The sequence below is a fragment of the Oryzias latipes genome, chromosome 9 (genome assembly GCF_002234675.1).
Source record: "Oryzias latipes chromosome 9, ASM223467v1".
NCBI lineage: Eukaryota > Metazoa > Chordata > Actinopteri > Beloniformes > Adrianichthyidae > Oryzias > Oryzias latipes.
This window is the reverse complement of record NC_019867.2, coordinates 31,917,564-31,933,174: the sequence shown is the minus strand read 5'-3', so window position 1 is coordinate 31,933,174 and position 15,611 is coordinate 31,917,564. Positions and strand designations below refer to the sequence as shown.

The 15,611-nt window shown below is 44.7% G+C and overlaps 1 protein-coding gene across 3 annotated transcripts; it reads left to right on the top strand.

Annotated features, from left to right (window-relative positions):
- Positions 1-697: 697 nt before the first annotated feature.
- LOC101156332 (NADPH oxidase activator 1) lies at positions 698-15,083 on the top strand. Of its 3 annotated transcripts, XM_020706350.1 has the most exons (16): positions 737-844; positions 2,337-2,525; positions 2,760-2,842; positions 3,788-3,896; positions 4,623-4,739; positions 6,305-6,412; positions 6,778-6,837; positions 6,917-6,954; positions 7,048-7,186; positions 9,081-9,149; positions 9,308-9,395; positions 11,634-11,725; positions 12,591-12,742; positions 12,821-12,923; positions 14,440-14,563; positions 14,638-15,083. In XM_020706350.1, the coding sequence occupies exons 2-16, from the start codon at positions 2,352-2,354 to the stop codon at positions 14,739-14,741; spliced, it is 1,560 nt and encodes a 519-aa protein (XP_020562009.1). In that variant the 5' UTR covers positions 737-844; positions 2,337-2,351; the 3' UTR covers positions 14,742-15,083. The 3 variants fall into 3 exon arrangements, with proteins under 3 accessions (XP_011478057.2, XP_020562009.1, XP_020562010.1); XM_020706351.1 differs by lacking the exon at positions 4,623-4,739; XM_011479755.3 differs by lacking the exons at positions 2,337-2,525; positions 2,760-2,842 and having other exon boundaries at positions 698-844.
- Positions 15,084-15,611: the final 528 nt, after the last annotated feature.

Genomic DNA, 15,611 nt, shown 5'->3' with positions numbered 1-15,611 from the left:
CTGATACTATAGTGACTTGATGCTTCTACAAAGGAATACCTGCATTAATATTTTTGCTGGTTTTTTTTGCTGTTTTCTAAAGCTGTAAAAACCAAAGAGTTTTGTGCTGAAATGTTGAAATCAAGCGTGTTGGTTTCCCTGGTTTGCTGCTCTGCAAGTGTACAAAGACGTTTAGGATTAATTCCCACATTAAGCATGATCACATGTCAAAGCTCTGTCACCGTTTCCTGGAGTTTCCAAAGTGGGTGTGGCCAGCACAGGATGACGTATGTCGTTTAGCAGGTTGACCCGGCGAGATAAGCTTCAGAAAAATCAAACCTTTTTTCCTTACACCTGAACACAATGCCAGCTTTAACTCAAAGCTTCCTGGAAGGACTTTGGTATTTTCTCCTGTTTTCCTGGTTGAAGATAATCCCTGTAAGGGTCAAAGGTCACTCTCAATAGACTGCTTTCAGGATTCCCCAGAGTTTCTATGACAGGTTTAGAACAAACTTTCCTCACCTGCAAGGAGGAAATCTGAACCCAGTGACTCAGAACCTTAAAAACAGAAGAAATCCTCAAACTTCTACCTCTCTGGCACTTTGGTGTAACGTGTGACCTGTCTGGGTTCAAGGGTTTATGTTTAAAAACAGTTGTAAAGTCGACTGAGAGGTTCTGATGGGAGCTGGGTGCTGGTTGCCCTGCAGTCTCCTCCTCTGCCAGCATGTCTCTGTGGGTGAGGAATGTGGAGGCATAACTTCCTGGTAGCAGGTGGGTGGAGGCTTCTTAATGATCAGACAGAGTTGAGCACGGCTCACACGGAGACTGGCAGGACGCTCAGCAGCCGGACACCCGGGAGACAGCGGTAAGAGCCCATCAGATTCTGGGTTGAGGACGAGTATCTGGAGTCCGGTTCTGTGAATCATTCTGAATTCATTTAGGCTGAGGATTACTGTCCGAACTTGTGTTTGTCTTTTCAGTTGGTGTTGTTGCATTTGGTTTGGTGGAGTGTGCTGTGGTTTCTACACTGAAGCTCACTTTGTTAAAAGTCCAGAATATTTGTTTTTCTTCTTATCATTATTCTCCAACCATCCCAGTTTAAATCAGCCTTTGACTGTTGGCCCCTAACTTCTGATTATGAAAAAAAGGTGGTGATCATTTGAGAATAAGATTTTTTTCTTTCTACTTGACACCATTTTTTAATTACTCCACTCAAACCTTTTTTTGTGCTGTTTTCTTGTTTTCATTGTTTTCCAAATATTCTGCATCTTAGCTCTTTTACAGTTTTTTTATTTGAATCCCCCTGACAGTGAGAGTTTTCATCCCCAACGCCACCTTTTCCTGTCTCAGTACAGGATCAGACAGAAAGCTCTTCCATCATCTGTCAGTGACTCATTTAGTCTGCTATTAAACTGTAAAATAGTCTGGAGCTCTGTCTGATGCTTTTTACTTTTTGCTTTGGTGAACTGCTTCATAATAAACTGGAATATTTTCAGCAGTTCTGTTAAACCTAAATTAGATTCATATTTTTCTGTCTTTCTTTTATTGTGAAGCACTTTGGTATTCCTAAAGGAGTGCTAAATAAGTAAAGCTTCATTCAGTCATTCAACATTTGCCCATACACTCTCATTTGTTACATGTACAAATACCTCCTTGTGTTAAACTAAAGTGTGGTAATAACAGCTGATGGTGGAGTTCTAAAATCTGTGTTCTCATTAGCGTTCATGCGTGAAGGTTTCTTGTTGTGCATTCCTTCCAAGTTAGAAACAAGCCGACGTTCCTTTGTGTTCCCTTAAGCCACTGTGCTTTAGGTCACGTATCTGATGAAGGGCGTGTGAACAAAACATCCCCGTTTTGTCAACCAGACATTTGTGAGCTCAGCATTTTTTTTCCACACTATTTTGAAGCCAATGTTCAGAGCTGCCGCCTCGAGTCTTTTACTCTGTCATACTCGCGTACAAAAACGGCAAAGTGGAGGCGGGTTTGCTGTCCCAGTTTTTTTCCAACGTCATCCAATTTAAAATGCTATTTCCTACATGCTTTCTGAGTTTTATGGGTAGTAAAATGCTGTATTCAAACCATTTTAGTCTGAACAGTTTAGCAGTTTTAGAAACAAGTTCATCAATAGAGAAATGAAAACAACATTTAATCTCAAATGAGATACAAAATGTTTACATCAGAAGCTGGAAGTCAAAAAGCAGCAACAACAAAAACTCAGTCGATTCAGAGAAAAGATTCCAACTGAAAGATGAGCAAAGTAACAGTTTGGAAATTTTCTTTCACAGAAAGGAAAACACAAAAGTGGGTCCAGACCATCATGTTGATCCTTTCTGTCCATTTTTTCCTCCGTGCTCCAGTTCCCGATCGCCAAAATGCTTTACGCCGAGTTACTGAAGCTGTGGGACGAGTCCGTGCAGGCCATGGACAGCCGGGACTGGCAAGGAGCTCTGGAGAAACTCCAGCAAATCCAGGAGCCCACCTCCCGCATTCTGTTCAATGCCGCCACCGCTCACCTGGCCCTGGGACACCTGGACATGGCTCTGAAGGTCTGAACCTTAAGAATCCTCCCAATCAGACCAGCAAAAACCAGAACAAGATGAGATGCTTCCCTGAATTCACAGAGAAATAATTTGCCAGTTGTTATGCTCTGTGAAAAGTAGAGATAAACTGTTGTTCTTTCTGTTATTTCATTTTCATTTGAACTTTGGGTCCGTAAAGAAACCTGGAAGTGGAAGCGTTTTATTTTGAAGCTGATCCCGACTCTCTGCTGTGATGTCCAGTGTTTAGATCTCACCATCTCCAAGGACGAGCACTTAGCCGTTGGCTTCTTCCAGAGAGCGGCGGTGAACATGCAGCTGGAGAGGTCCGTCCCACCACACACCATCCAACCCTCAACCATCTCTTCAGCAAACAACATGCATTTGAGCCTGGCTCAAGGGCACTCTGGATAGATCTGTGACAAAGACAGACTAAAGCTACAGCAAAGCACATTCCACTGAAATGACCCAGAAGTACAGAGAAGCTACTTTACCGCAGCAAATATGCTCTTAATGTGCTGCTTAATGATTTTATTCTGGAATAAATCTGTTTTCACAGCCCATCAGTGCAAATGATAGTAAAACGGAGAATGGTGTTTATGCTGACTGTCTGAAAACCCGATGCAGAAAAAAACAAACAAGAAATCAATCAATGGAATCAACTAAGGCTAAAAAGCTGCACAGCCTAATGACTCCCCCACCCCTTGATCTGGACACGTCAGGACCCCTCCTGGGAAAATACTGAAATAATCAGTAACTGAAATCCTATTTGACGTCTGCTCATGGCTGGAGGTTCGCTCTGCATCGAGCAGCAAAGCATCTGAAGAGAGGACAGAAACCGACTAAAGCTTCCTGAGAACCGGAGCAGAATGTGGCGGCAGTATTATGATCAGGGCTTGCTTCAGCAGTGCTGAGGAACAGCCACTGCTTTGCTGGTCTGATGGCTCTCAGGTGGAAATGAGAAAGATGGCTAAACGGACGGGCTTCAAATACTTCTTCATCCTAAATGATTCGGTCAAGAATCGATCTTGAAGTGACATTACGTGACGGCAGAACTGCTAACAGTTTCAGATCAGTGGAGGAGTAAACTTCTCCTTTCCACTCGTTCCTTCGTCTGAGGGTGGGGGAACATTAAACCGCTCTCACTGCAGAGTCCAGACTGTCACTGAAACCGGTTCCTGTTCTGGACAACGGCAGGTCACATGAGCTGTTTGCGGTGCTTCTCATCTTCTTCACCTTCCTCTGCTCACCTGTTGGTCTGCTGTTGCCAGGTTGGAGGACGCTCTGTCAGACTGCATCTGGGCCCAGAAGCACATGAGAAAGAACACAGTCATCGACTACAAGCAGCTGGGACTGCGGTTCAAACTCTACAGCTGGCAGGTCTGTCATCCGCTCACTCACATCTGCCTTTTGATTCCAAACATAACGGAGGCAGGAGCCTCAAGCCCGGAGGGGTTTCAGAGCCGCTGGGCTCATGCTGACAGATGAGCGGCTCACACCTGGAAGATAAGCCGCCTCCTTCATGGAGGACAAACACAGAGGCTGGTCTGTGCGGCCGGACTGAAAGATGCCTTTGAGCTTCTCCATACAGGGTCCAGAAATAAAAGGAAGAAAAGAGCTTTGATGTTTAGCTTCAGCATAGACTGTCCTGTTCTCCTTCATTAACTCTGTTTTCACGTTGGAAAAAGTTATTATGTTTATCACAAGAAAAGAAGAGTAAATAAGGAACATTAGTGAACTGGAAGAGGTTCAACCACGATGAAGATCAGCAGATTCTGATAAAACCCATATTAGCATCTGAGTCAAGAGTCTGAAAAGTCCCTCAGTCTGTCTGATGGTCACTGATTCATCATTTTTGGATCAATATTTCAGTTGTTTTCTCAGATTTCCAAACATTTTCATTTTTTTTTTACCGTGTGTACAGACTGATTTAATTAGGATGTTTTTAGGCCCTTTCTGTTCAAAGTTAACTTGCTGAGGACATTCTCACTGCACCGTCTGTTTGCCACCTCAGTGTGGTCAATCACATGATCAATCATGTGATTGACCACGTGATCAATCACACTGCTGTGGTTCCCTGTTTAGTTAACAGATGTTGTCTCCCAGGTGTTGCACAATGCAGCAGCTGCGTACTGTCGGATGGGCCAATGGGAGCAGGCCACGGAGGTCCTGCTGCAGGGAGGAGGGGCGGGGCACCTGGAGGCTGCTCTGGACAGCATTGAGGTGAGTGTCCACCTGGTGAGGCACTAAGAACACCTGTAAGAGACTGACGGCACACGTTTCTGCCAAGTCCAATCGCATTCTTTGGGCTGACAGAAGAAGGTGGGAGAATCGCCTCACCATCGTGCCCCCCCCCCCCCCCCCCCCTGAGTGTGACCTCAGTCATTCCTCCCTCCTCCCACTGGATCATGTCATTTTATAACGATGTTTAACGTTTGTTTTGCTGGCCCTACCTGGGCTCACCTCCACAGAAAGCTCTTTCCTTTTTTTTTGTTGAACCTCAGAAGATTCTGATCTGTCCTGCAGAGCAAACATGAGCTGGCCGAGACTCGCCATCGCAGCAAAATAAGGAACTGTGCAAACAAAAGAAACGATGCAAATAAAAAAGCCCACTTCAACAAGAGTAATCCAAATAACTTTAGTTACCCAGGCCTTAGGAAATTTCCCCATCGTGGGACTAATAAAGGAATATCTTAGATTTCTATTGTTCAAGATAATAATGGGCTCCTGGAAGCGTTTAGCCATCAGTTGTTTCCACTGGGATGTGTTCTGGTTCCAGACTCAGTAGCTGTTGTTAGGCGTTTGTCTGCGGTAGACTCTGCTCTGGAGTCGGACCGTGCGGTGGTGCATGGAACTGTGGTTTGCTGCATGTTGGAGCAAAGCTGCAGAACTCCGTTCTGCTCTCGTTAGTGTCTTTCTGCACTCTGGGTGAGCCGAAGCTAACGATAAACCACCATCCTCCAGCTGACCTTCAAACCTGGGGCTACATGTCCTGACCAAAGGACACTTTGAAAAGTCCTCATGGTGACATTGAACACTTACATTTTCACTAACTTTCTCAATCCTTTTGCTATCTGAACTCCTGTTTCTTTTTCTCCTTCTTCTCACAGCAATGCATCGGCACAAACAGCCCTCTATAATCCGCTTCCATTGTGGCTTTTTTTATTTGCAGTGTTTTTATACAACATCATTTTTTATTAGCTGCAAGTTTTTTTTTCTTTTTGTTTTTGTTGCAGCAGTTTTTCCCTTTTTTTCACTTTCTTTTATTTGCAGTTTTTTGTTTTTTGCTGCGATGGCAGATCTCGGCCACGGAACAAAAGTTTTCTGTGACTTTTCATCCGAGTGAGCGCCACACTGTAAACCAGTGTTCGTGACCGCTCTCCCCTAAGCTATAAGGATCTACCAACAACCAGCAGCTTCTGCTAGTTTTGCTCAATTCCAGTTTTCATTTTTATAATCCTTTGAAAGTTTCCTATTTCAAAATAAGACCCTGTAAATATTTAGCTGTTATTTAGCACATTTTGCCCGTTTTAGTACTTGTGCCTTGTGGTTTTATGTCTTACCTTCTTATCTTCTGTAAATAATGCCCCCCCATGGAATGAATAAAGTTTTTTCAATCTGATCAATCACTCTACTCTATTGAACCGTCTTTGTACGTTTAGTTAAGTTATTGCAGGTGAGAACAGAAAAAAGTGTTGTCCCTGCATAGACGTAGAGAGTGGATCAGACCAGGTTTGTTGCCGCTGACTCAGACAGAAAGCAGCTAAACTCAGTGTGATCTGACACAGAGGAGGGAGCTCCCCACCCCTCTGACGGTCCCCGAGAGTCTGGTGTTTCGTCCCAGGAAACAGGAAGTGGAGCAGCTTCAAAAGAAAGACTTCCTGGGAAAAGCAAAGGTAAAGTCTCTTTTGTTGTCTCTATATTCGTGCAGAACCATGAACACACTCTCACTCACAAACGCTTCATCCGTTCCTTAGTCATTCTAATTTAAACGTTTTTTTCTGAGGGTAGCGCTACAGAACAGGTCAACCCACATCTGTTTCATGTTTAAGGGGTTATTTATGTACAATGTGCCTGACACAAAAACTTGGTTAACAATTATATGTCAATCATTTTCTGAAGGCAAATATCCCTGGGGTCAAATTGACCCCAAGGGTAAAATGTGTTAGTAAAATCTGATGATAATACAAGGGTTAAAAATGGGCTTTTGTTCTCGGAGTTCTTGTCCACAGAATCCCGCTGATCTCTGATGCTTCTGCAGGTGATCTCTTCGCTGATTCCTAACGATGATTTTGGAGGCTTTGAACCTCTGAGGCAGCAGGTGAGCGTGAGCTCAGCGACGGTGATGAACCTGCTTTCACTGCGTCCAGGTCTGAGCCGTCTCTCTGTTCTCTCCACAGAGGCCGGGTTTCTATGAGCCGAAGGCCGACAGAGCTCAGTATGTTTCCCTGCAAACACCCTGCATCACTAGCAACATCCTGCTGTGAGCAACAGAATTTGGAAATGATTCTGTCTGTTCTCTGAACCTCAGAGAATCTCGATACATGCGAGTGCGGACCCCATACATGGCCCGGGCACCAGAGCAGCTGACTGTACCAGGGGGGGTGGTGGTGTTTTTATTTGGGGAGGAGGACCGAGATGGAATGATAAATGTCATTTATGATGGACAGGTAAGAGCACGTTTTTAATAAGCCATTATAACATTTTTATCTTATCCTTTATTTTATCAGGAGGATCAGTTGAGAAAAATTCTCATTTACAATGATGACCTGGCAGGAAGGCCCAGCAAAAGTGAAACCAGGAATACAAAAGTAGACAAAAAGAAACAATACACAATTATCCATGACACTCAAAATCAAACAATAATGTCACTGTTATTATTGACAAACTTCAGTTCTGAGACGTCCGTGCTGGTGATCTTGTAGGGACAGGTAACACTTCTTTTCCGGTTAAATAACATGCATTTAGTCTTCTTGAAGTTGAGACGCAGATGAAGGTCGTAAAAATATGTCTCGACAGAGGTGAGGCTGGAGTTGGAAGGTAGATGCAGCAGAGTGAAGTGAAGGGCCAGAAGAGTAAAGGATGGTATCATCAGCGTAGAGATACATCTCTACGCTGATGATACCTCCAACAGAGATGAATCTGTATGCTGTAGAAACGCCCCTGTAGCTTTGGCCACATCAATTATGTAAATGGAGAACAAGGTTGGGCCCAACATGGAACCTTGAGGCACACCTTGTAAGGTGACGAGAGGGTCTGACATGAAGTTTTCTGACTTCACTCGTTGTGCATGGTTATTAAGGTAGCTAGGTAACATTTTGATGCAACTTCTAGACAGGCCAATTGTCAGAAGAAAAGGCAGACGGCCTGCTCCAAACACAGCAGGTTTATTAGCTCAGCTAAAGGTCCTCAAAGCTAAATCAGGGTCAGGCAGGCAGGGATCCATAACAGGCATGAGATAATCAGAGTAGAGACGGGGTAGTCAGGGATCCAGGTGAGAGTCGGGGCAGGCAAACAGAGTCAGACACAGGATCAGGAGACAGAAGATCAGGTCCAAATATATAATGGTCAGTGATGAAGGGAGAGTGACACAATCAGCTTAACTCCGTGCAGTGCTGTGGTTGATGAATAAATGAGAGTCAGGTGTGCGGCATCCAGGAACCGTGCGCTAGGGTTGCTCCCGCTGGTGACCAGAGGCAGAGGCAGAGTTCTGACTTCTGACACCAACGCTGGAGGGCCTCTCCAAGAGAACTGAATGGCTTACCGAGTAAAATCCCTCAGCCAGATCTAAGAATTCAGCCATGCAGACCTTTTCATTGTCCGTGGACGTTATGAGGTCATTAAAAACTTCCAGGGTTCCCGTGATGCAACCCTGCCCATTTCTGAACCCTGACTGCTGATCTGACAGGATGTGGTTAGAGTCAATAGATGGGTTAGCTGTTTGAGGACCAACCTTTAGCCAGGCATGGCAGGATGGACACAGGCCTGTAGCAGTTGGGGTCAGAGCTGGAACCTCCTTTAAGGAATAGAATAATAGCCGATTTCCAATCAGAAGGAAAGACAGATGAAATAAACGTGTGATGGGGCAGCAATGATGTGGGCAGCCAGTTTCAAAAACATGGATTCAAAATGTTGTGTGAGTTTGAAAATTCCTCAAAGAGAAAAATATCTGATCTTATCTGTTAAATACATTTAAAACAACTGTCTCACTGAGCAAAGAGCTACACAGCAGCGCACAACCAAAACCAATCTATGTTCATTTAGCAGGAAACAGGAGTAGAAATAGTTTGTTAGTTTAATGGTTCAAAAATACGCTGGTCAAACGTTAAAAAGTTGGTTTCCTGTGCTTGCATCGGCACTAAAGTTATGCATCCAAATGAAAAAAAAATTCATTGAAATATTATGTATCAAAGGTTTTTGTAAGCTCAGAAGAAACGTGACCTCTGTTCTTTGTCCAAACTCTGTCACAAACTCCTTTTAGAGCGCTCAGATTTAAAGTTCAGTAAAGTCAGGAACGTAATCATAAAGACTGATGACAAAGTGAAACAACAAATTCTCTTTCAGAGAGGTCTGCTGCCTGTCTTCCTGCTGGAACCTGCTGAAGTCAACGCCCCCAAAGCCAAAAATGACAATGTAATTATCTCCATGTCAAAATCTAGCCCCAGATTTTTTGGTGATCACATTTGCTGTTTGGTTTGGATCTTAGCTGGTGACCCAGCTCCTTCAGAACTGGGGGCTTTCAGTTCATAAAGATTGGTTCCCTGATTTCCTTGTCCTGTATTTTCCTGCAGAGAGTTCCCAGTGGAATCCCCCTCCCACCCGGACTCCAACCACCCGGTCGGCCTCAGGCCAAGCTTGGCCCTGCCGCTCCTTCTCGAGGTAAAGGCGAGAACCCTGCGGTGTCCCTGACACCTGCCTGCCTCTGTGGGAGAGGACCTCTGTCTGTAACGCTCTGCTTATTCTTTCCACAGCAGAGGCACAGAGCTGTCGCCTTTAGCAGACAGTCCCTTCTGATTTCAGCGTCTCCATCTGCAGATCTCTCTGCCCCTTTGCCTTTATGTTCGTTTCAATAAATGTCTTTGACCCCAATAAAGTTTTCAGCTTTCACCAATAGCTTCAACAAGCAGTGGCATGGTTGGGTTTGAGGCTCCTCCCCTCTGCCGCAGCAGGAACTGGTGCTTATGCCGGTAAAGGCAACTGGATGTGAGGAAAGTTCAGTGCCACCTGCTGCTTTTCTTGGATTTCACATCATTTGAATATGCTGCCACTTGGTCATTTTTGGGTTACAGTAAAATAAACCTACTGTACCTCAATCCAAATGATATTTTCCAATATCAATAGAATCTGTTTATTTCAGGTTGAAATGATTTCATAATGTTGTTGGTCGATTTGACTAACAACTTGCCTAAGACAGATCGATCTGGTTGGATCGTAGGAATAGAAATCGATGAATTAAGTCATTAACTGTTGAACCCTTAAAACATATTTATTATTAAAATGCCCTTATGCTTCTATTAAGTTAAAACAAATGTTTAGCTCAGAGTTCGCATGTCAAAGTCTCTTCCTCCACGAGTCTGTCAACCGTAGAAAAAACAGGATGATTCTAACTGTGAGACCTCCCTGAGGCTGTTTGATGATGATGATGATGATGATGATGATGATGATGAAGAACCTTGTAGTCATTCCTTCTGTGTATTATTATTATTCCAGAACTCATGTCAGGAAACAAGTGATGGATCTTAACATTACAGTTTCAGTGTTGTGACAGTGAGTTACTGTCAAGCTGTGATAAATTACAGATTAGTTTTTAAAGTTATTTTAAAGTAATGCTGAATATTATTCTCACTGTCTCAAAAACATATTAGGTCACATGACTTAAATTACTTTCAGAACTGCAGAAAGAGAACTTGAGATCTGAAGTGACGAATGTTCTAAAACATTTAGCATTTAGGTAAGAGGCTTAAAGATTATTTATGGGGTTTATCAATATTTAATTACTAAAAAAAGTTATCAAGCAAAAGTAGAGGATGAACCTGAGGCCTGTGCGTCTCAGAAAGATGAAATGGTTGAAACTTGTAAAACACAGAATAAATGGGACTGATGTAGTTTCTTCATCTGTCACTGCTTTAAACAATCACACTTTAGTCTGTTTTAACATCAATGTTACTGAATGAGGCTGTATTTAGACTGGACACATTTGGTGAACCACAGTTTGTTTCAATCTGGAACAAATTTTCAGTCTGGATACACCCAAGTGGACCCTGGAACCGGGAACCGCTTCTGGACCCATCTTTGGAAGTGGTCTCGGTTCATTTCCAATCGGACTGAGCTTCGGTTCAGTCCGACTTTCCTCAGTCTGAAAAGACTCTGTTGTTTGAGCAGAACAACTGGACCATAACGGCCACCGTAACTGGGTATTATGGGATGTAAACAGAGTAGCGGAGCAACAAGAAGACACAGCAAGTCGAAACTATGTTGGATGAATGCAGGTTCATTAAAACAACTGTTTTCCTGACCATGTGTCAAAGAAACTCATCACAGTACCTTCCTATACGTTGTCTCCTCAGTAACCGCCTTGCAGCTCGCCTCCACCGTACCAAAGTGTTATTTATACCTGACGCTGAGACAAAGCTTTGGTTCAAAACAGCAAAGTCTCGTTGATGGCAGTCTGAATACAGACCAAACGCAAGGTTCAGGACTTGGTCTGGACTAAAGCACTAAAACGTACTAGTACTGCTTTATGCTGCTCTGCTGCATCAAAACATTTACTGTAAGACATAAGCGTGTTTCTGACGCAGTACTGTCACAGGGTGTGTTCAGAAACAGCTTCACACACCAGGCCATCAGGATGCTAAACACCCCTCCCCTCTCCACCCATCTCCCCCATGAACAGTGCTCAAACGAACCCCCCCCCCCGTTGCCTTGATATATTGCCAAAAGTGCACTCACACTTTATGGGTTAATATTGTAAATTGTCTTTCTTGTCTTTTCTTTTTATGTATTTATTTATTTTTTAGTAGTAGAGTAAGAAACGGAATTTCGATTCATTGTATGTGATGCACATGTGAAGAATTGACAATAAAGCTGACTTTGACTTTGATTTTGTTTTTCCCGCAGAAACTCCACCTCCATCCCCCATCACTTCACCCCACGCCCCGCCCTCCTCCACCTTGCCTCTGAAGCCTGCGGCCAGCACAGGACGAGTCCAGGTACCATCATCCCTCCGACTCCGACTCCAACTGCATCTGTGCACAACGGTTGTCCCCTCAAACACACACCCGTCATTCTTCACTCCCCAGCTGATCCAAATCTTTTTGCTGACTCGTGAAGAATAACCCTTTTCCTGGCATTGAACCTAGCAGTGGGAGCTGATGTGTCCCCGTTAAGTGACACGCAGGGAGGGAAGAGCTTCTCTGTGGGATGATAATTCTGTTCTTGTCTGTGACAAGGAATGAGTTAGTTTTAACGAGTCAATAACTGGACTTCCAGTTTGTACCTGTTTCTGCAAACAGCAGGTCAGTTACAGATGAAAGGCACTTTGGATGCATGTTTGCCAAGAAAGTCCTGACTGATGTCCAAAAAGGTTCAGACGATCAAACCAAAAATAAGTTCTGTGCTCAGTGTCCAGCTCGTCTTTTTAAACTGTTTTCTTAAACTGCAACTACTTTTCATGGCATCAGAAGATGCCAGGCCCCCAACGATATTCAGTTCTTTTGACAGAGATTCAGAGCTGACCATGAGTACTGCAGGCTTACGCAGCATCCATGAACGTCTTGGTATTTGTGGTTGAAAAAGACAAAGACCAGACTTCATATCAAACAAACACATTTTAACCTCTTTAGACCCAAGCTAAAGTTTGAGCTGACCCTCTAAACATGTCCTCACAGACCACTCACTATATGTTGAGCAGAATGAACTTCTGTGGTCGTATGTCCCAAAATAGGATGTCCACACATATGGACGCCAGCTCTGTAGAGGTTAAATATAAGAACAAGCCCACGTTTTAGCTTAGACACAGTTAAGGCGTGAGTGACAGGCGGATGCTTCACATATTCTTCTACCTGCTCCTCCCAGCATTCAGGCCCACCGGAGGAGGGATCTGTGGTGGTGAAGGTCCACTACACGTACACGGTGGCTGTGACCGTCCCCCTGAACACTCCTTACCACGAGCTGAAGCAGCGCATTGCTCAGAAACTGGGCCATCCAGCGTCTGAGCTGTGCCTCAGGTTTGCATGTGAAGATCACCAACACGTGCAGATGCATGCCTCCAGCGTCTCCCTGAAGCGGCCTCTCTCTGTCCTCAGACACAAACAGCAGGGCTCCCACCTGCTGAGCCCTCTGAGCGGGGAGCCTGGCGGCACCGTGCAGGACCTGGCTGTGGCCGGCAGAGCCACCCTGTGGTGCCAGGTGAGTTTCACCACACTAAGACCCTGAATCCCAACGTAAGACCCACTCCACAACGTCGTTCAGGTCAGACTTAGTTACTGAATGCAAATGCAGGCAGTGAGTTGCCTGAACGTCACCAGCTCCAGCTTTCATGAAATGAATTCCAATTGCCAGCGTTTTCAAATGTTGGTCCTGTCCCTCATGTCAGCTAACTTGAGGGATGATCTAATACGCCTGACCTTCAAGTGAGCGGCTACTAATGAGTCCAAGGATGTCACACGCTGGAGCTGCAGGGAGAAAAAAACTACATTTCTTTGTGCAAATTGAATGAAATTAGGACCACAGTTTGTGTGCAGTTTGGTGGTTTGTTGAAGGGACACAGTCACAGTTAACCTTCTCAGCTGCTTCACTCTATAAGTCTGTTCTCCAGCACCAACATGGTTCTGCAGCTGCCCTCCTGTCTTTTGCCGTCCATGCAAAAGACACATTCCTTGTTTACAGTCATAAATGTTTTACAAGCGTAAATATTTCAACACGCCTTCTTCCATTCCATTACTGACCCACAGCCAAGATTTGGTGCTTTTGTTCTGACACCCAAAGAAAGTACAGTTTGCCCCACTAGCAAAGGACTTCCTCCTGTTTTCCTCTGATCGCCGGCTGCTCTGTCACTTTCCGGTGAGAAGGCGGCTGCCGTGGTTCAGCTTGTCCCCACAGCAGTGAGGTCTGTGTTCACCAGCTTCCTCCTGAAGTCCATGAACATGCAAGCAGTGTTGGTATCCGCTTCCTGATGATGGGTGATGGTCTCTGTGGGTTTGAGCAGCTCCTCTCCTCTGGTAGCATCTGGATTTGGCTCCAGCCAGCTGCCAAACCCAGCTGCTGGTATTTAAGGTGTCAGGTGTCTTGAGGAACAGGTCACTCGCACCTGTTCTGCATCCAATTAGACAACCTTTATTAGTCCATCACACCCTCCAGCCATTGTTGGTTCGTCTGCTTCCCAATGGAAGAATTCACCGATCACTACTGAAGCCTTGCTGAAGCTAAGCCAAGCTAAGCTAAGCCCAGCTGAGTCAAACCAAGCCAAGCCAAACCTCATTAAGCCAAGCCAAGCCAAGTCAAGTCTACTCCAGTCTCCTCAAACCAAACCAAGGCTAGCCACGTCAAGACCTTCTGGATTTATCTCCTCCTTGCCATCATCCTCCCCAGGAAATACTCTCTGGACTAACTGCCCTCCTGCCTGTTCGCTGCTCCACCTGATCTTCAATCCAAGAACATTGCCAGGCAGTCCTTCATTTCCAGGTTTAATAAACTGCATAACTTCAAACCAAGTCTGTGTCTGCTTTTGGTTCCAGCTGATTCAATACCTGACATGAGGTCCACTTTGTTGAGCTGTTTTCCAGACAATTCCCACTATTCTCTGGGAATAATTCTTTGCTCAGTTTCCTTCACTTGTGTTGAATAAAATTCTGCATATGGCATCGCATTTTCCCCAGTGGTATGGATAAAGTCTTATCTTTTCCTTTTTTTAATTGCTCCGTAGAAAGATGACCCCTTGGTCAACCGACACATCCTCTACCAGATGGTGGCGCTGTACAACTATGACGCTCAGGGTCCAGAAGACCTGGAGTTCAGTGAGGGAGACACCATTGACATTCTGAGTGAAGGTGAGGCTCTGCCACATGGACGCCGTCTTTGTCTCTGTTTTGTGTTCACTGGTGCTTTCTTCTCATGCTTGCAGTTAATGAAGAATGGCTGGAGGGACATTGTGCTGGAAACGTCGGCATCTTCCCCAGCTGCTTTGCCTACAGGGAAAACAGCAGCCTTTACCCCTCTCACATTTAAAGTCTGAGCGATCCTGTGGCAACATCATTGACTGTACATGGAACTGGAATGAGCGAGTGTGACCTCAACAATAGAAAACTGTTTACTTCCAGCTCCAACCAAATCAAGCAAATCCAGTAGGCATTTTTCTGCCATACCGACGCCGCCATGTTGGAGCCAGACAAGGTTAGTAGGCAGTGATTGGTCTGAGTCTGTCTGAGGCACCGTTTCTATGGCGACCACTGTCTCCAGTCATAAGTTAGCTTGTTGAAAGTCCACACCCCTTCCACTGAAGGCAGCTCTGGAGAATCTGTCAAACCATGATGGAGGTGGGGGCCAGTGGGCACCACATGCTTTTACTGAGGCATCTGATGGGTCAGTTTATAACTTGAATAAAAAATAAAATCATGAGAAAAAAAGAGGATTGTGAAGAACATGTTTAAAAAGATTATTCTGACCAATAGAATGACGGAGTAACAGCTGTTTATGTCTCTATAGACGTCTATGGGATTTTGGCCAGCAGGCATTTAGCCAGCAGGTACTTCCTGTTTGGAATACAAGGGGGGGAGGGGTCACTTAGTCCATTTATCATAAACAGTCAATGGGCAACACACACAAAATGTTCTTATTGTTGACTCCATTGTGGTTTTTAGGCATTAAAAACAGGGTGTTTGGGAGGACTGGTGGGGGAGTGTTATGAACAGGGGGAGGTAGTGAACATTCGGTGACACTCTGGATGTCTGTGGCTGATTTACCAAACGCCGTCTAGAGTTTCATTCCTGTGAGCATTCACGGAGGCCGTTGTGGGTCAAAAAAAGCCCTAAAGTACAGTGACCATGATGCTGAAGTGAAGGGTTCTTTTTAAACCGTCTGTTCTGAAACTTCATCACA

Bases quoted from the DNA above. Each gene is read 5' to 3' on its own strand.
- LOC101156332 (XM_020706350.1), top strand. From the start codon at position 2,352: ATGCTTTACGCCGAGTTACTGAAGCTGTGGGACGAGTCCGTGCAGGCC. The intron at 6,838-6,916 runs GTGAGCGTGAGC...TTCTCTCCACAG, and splicing joins TTGAACCTCTGAGGCAGCAG to AGGCCGGGTTTCTATGAGCC. The intron at 14,564-14,637 runs GTGAGGCTCTGC...TCATGCTTGCAG, and splicing joins CATTGACATTCTGAGTGAAG to TTAATGAAGAATGGCTGGAG.